At 31.5% G+C, this 2,229-nt stretch overlaps 1 protein-coding gene across 1 annotated transcript in view; it reads left to right on the forward strand.

Moving 5' to 3' along the window:
- The first annotated feature begins 1,893 nt into the window (after positions 1 to 1,893).
- Positions 1,894 to 2,229, forward strand: part of LOC108686462 (E3 ubiquitin-protein ligase Topors-like) — a 9,267-nt gene continuing 8,931 nt past the window's right edge. Inside the window, exons 1-2 of the mRNA XM_018191794.1 lie at positions 1,894 to 2,009; positions 2,081 to 2,220. Coding sequence (XP_018047283.1) covers positions 1,913 to 2,009; positions 2,081 to 2,220 — 237 coding nt within the window. The 5' untranslated portion in view covers positions 1,894 to 1,912. The remainder of the gene's footprint in view (positions 2,010 to 2,080; positions 2,221 to 2,229) is intronic.

A 2,229-nucleotide genomic window follows, 5' to 3' on the forward strand; every position in this document is an offset into this window, starting at 1 on the left:
CTATTTTTTAAGCTGTTTGCGAAAACGCCTTGCAAAACGTTTACTAAGACTCAATAATTCACCATATTGAAATAGTTTGTTAAATTGAAGAAAAATGCTCTCACGATATTGAGAAAAGCGTTTGTTGTTGAAAAATGTTTGATTCTCTGAACTCTCTGCACGAAGGTGCATCAGCGTTTACTGAGCATCTTTGTCATTGCTTTAGTAGAACTTTCATGAAACGATATATGCTATTTATAAGCGTTCTTAATGTTTCAAACCTATAAATTCTGTAAGCGTTTTTATAAAGTTTGAAAACATATAAACTCTTCAAAAATCGTCATCGAACGGTTGTCAACGTTTTATAAAGCTCCGTATTTTCGCTAGGCGAAAATACCGCGCTACATGTAATCGTTTAGAGGATAAAAGAAGCAAGCAGCACGATTTGCCTAGTTTCTACAGTTACTTAAGGTTTCGTGTCGCACGCTCCAACATGCCCAATACGCTTCAATACGTTCGCGTCATCGGAACCAATATGGCGACTAGATGTTCGTCGCATTAGAGCATTAAGATATTGCGGATCAAAATAAGTATCAAGTCAGAAGTTTGAAAGTCTATAATTGTAAAATTGTGTTTAACTCTTTGATTATTATCGAGAATTAACTCAGTCAATAATTTCATATAAAATCGTCGTTCCAAATGAGGATTTTTTCTTTCAACGATTATCCTATTATATTCTGTATAATTAAATATCAATTTCTGATTAAAAAATTATTATATTTAATTAAATATTGTTGAGAATTTATTTTTCACTTACGTTAATTTATATAGAATAATCAACGTAATATCTTAATGCAGGAATAACTAAATAAGAACTTAGAGCGATAATTTTTATTATGTTAGTTCGTTGACATTGGATGGGATAAATACGTTTTCTTTATTATCATTGATGAAGACTTTGTAAGTCGAAACGTTTGAAATTTATAGCGTTATACGAATATAATAAAAGATGAATTTTATTAAGTTAACTACATTTGCTCGTTTTTTGAAAAAGCCTTGACATTTTAATTTATAATTTTTATATTTATTAAAAACGCATTTATTTTGTAAAAACGCTTTTCAAATAATCGAGGTAACGCAAAATATCCGAAATGGGGCACATCTCCGACTCGTTCGAGTGATTTCATGGATTAGGTTAGGTGACATGCTCACTTGTTCTAAATCCATTCGTGTCATTGAACATTGGAGCACATGAATGCAACTGCTCCAACCATCTTACCTGAGATCCAAATGCTCTCTGGATTAATTTGGAGCATGCGACGCGAACAAACATCTAGTACTTAATTTCTGTACCGTATACCGCAATAATTGTAATCGCATCTTTAGGCTCCCTAATCTTAAGTAATGACTACGTTCAGCAAAACGTTTATTTTACAACTGTTGAAAGTTTTTTCACGTTGATTGGGTTATGCTTTTAGATTTAGACCTCAGCAGAGAATCATAAAACGGTTGCAAAACTGTTGTGTTCTGCTAAACGCAGCCAATATCTTAAGATGCTAATACGGCTCTCTGATTGGTTGTTGATACTTCAAGACAGAACTGAAGACAGTTTTGAATAAAAGAACTGACTATGAATACCGGCCTAAAGTAAACAGGTGTTACTACTTCCGCTGTCAACCTCCAACCATTTAAATTTTAACGTACACAACACACTGTACCACACTACTGTACGTATATATAGTGCACCACAGTGCTGTACATACATACACCGTGTCAAACTGACAACAATAGCAAATAATCAAACTGCCTTTATTTAAATTTTCGGAGGAAAATTCAAATATTATATTATATTATATTTTGAATAGAATAAAATATAGAATTTATTATATTATTGTCAATTCATTTTCTATACGCTCAAATAATTTATGTAATTATGTATTCATCGTTGTCGCCTCAAACTAGTCTTAGTTCAGAATTAAGACAAATTATAAATGAAAGAAACATGTTGAGCATGCGGAGCCGTATGAAGGGTATATTTTTTTTTATATATCCATTAACTGTAATTATTACTTAAGCAAATTTTATATCATGATTTTTTCAGTTCTACACGCTTTAAATGAAGATAATGAAAAATGTGCAGAGGAAAAAGAAAAAATTTTGAGATCACAAGCCATTCAAGAAATACTCACTACAGAAGTTACTTATTTACAACAACTAGAAATCTTAGCAGAAGTATATTTTCTATTATTA

The sequence above is a fragment of the Atta colombica genome, unplaced genomic scaffold, assembly GCF_001594045.1.
Source record: "Atta colombica isolate Treedump-2 unplaced genomic scaffold, Acol1.0 scaffold182, whole genome shotgun sequence".
NCBI lineage: Eukaryota > Metazoa > Arthropoda > Insecta > Hymenoptera > Formicidae > Atta > Atta colombica.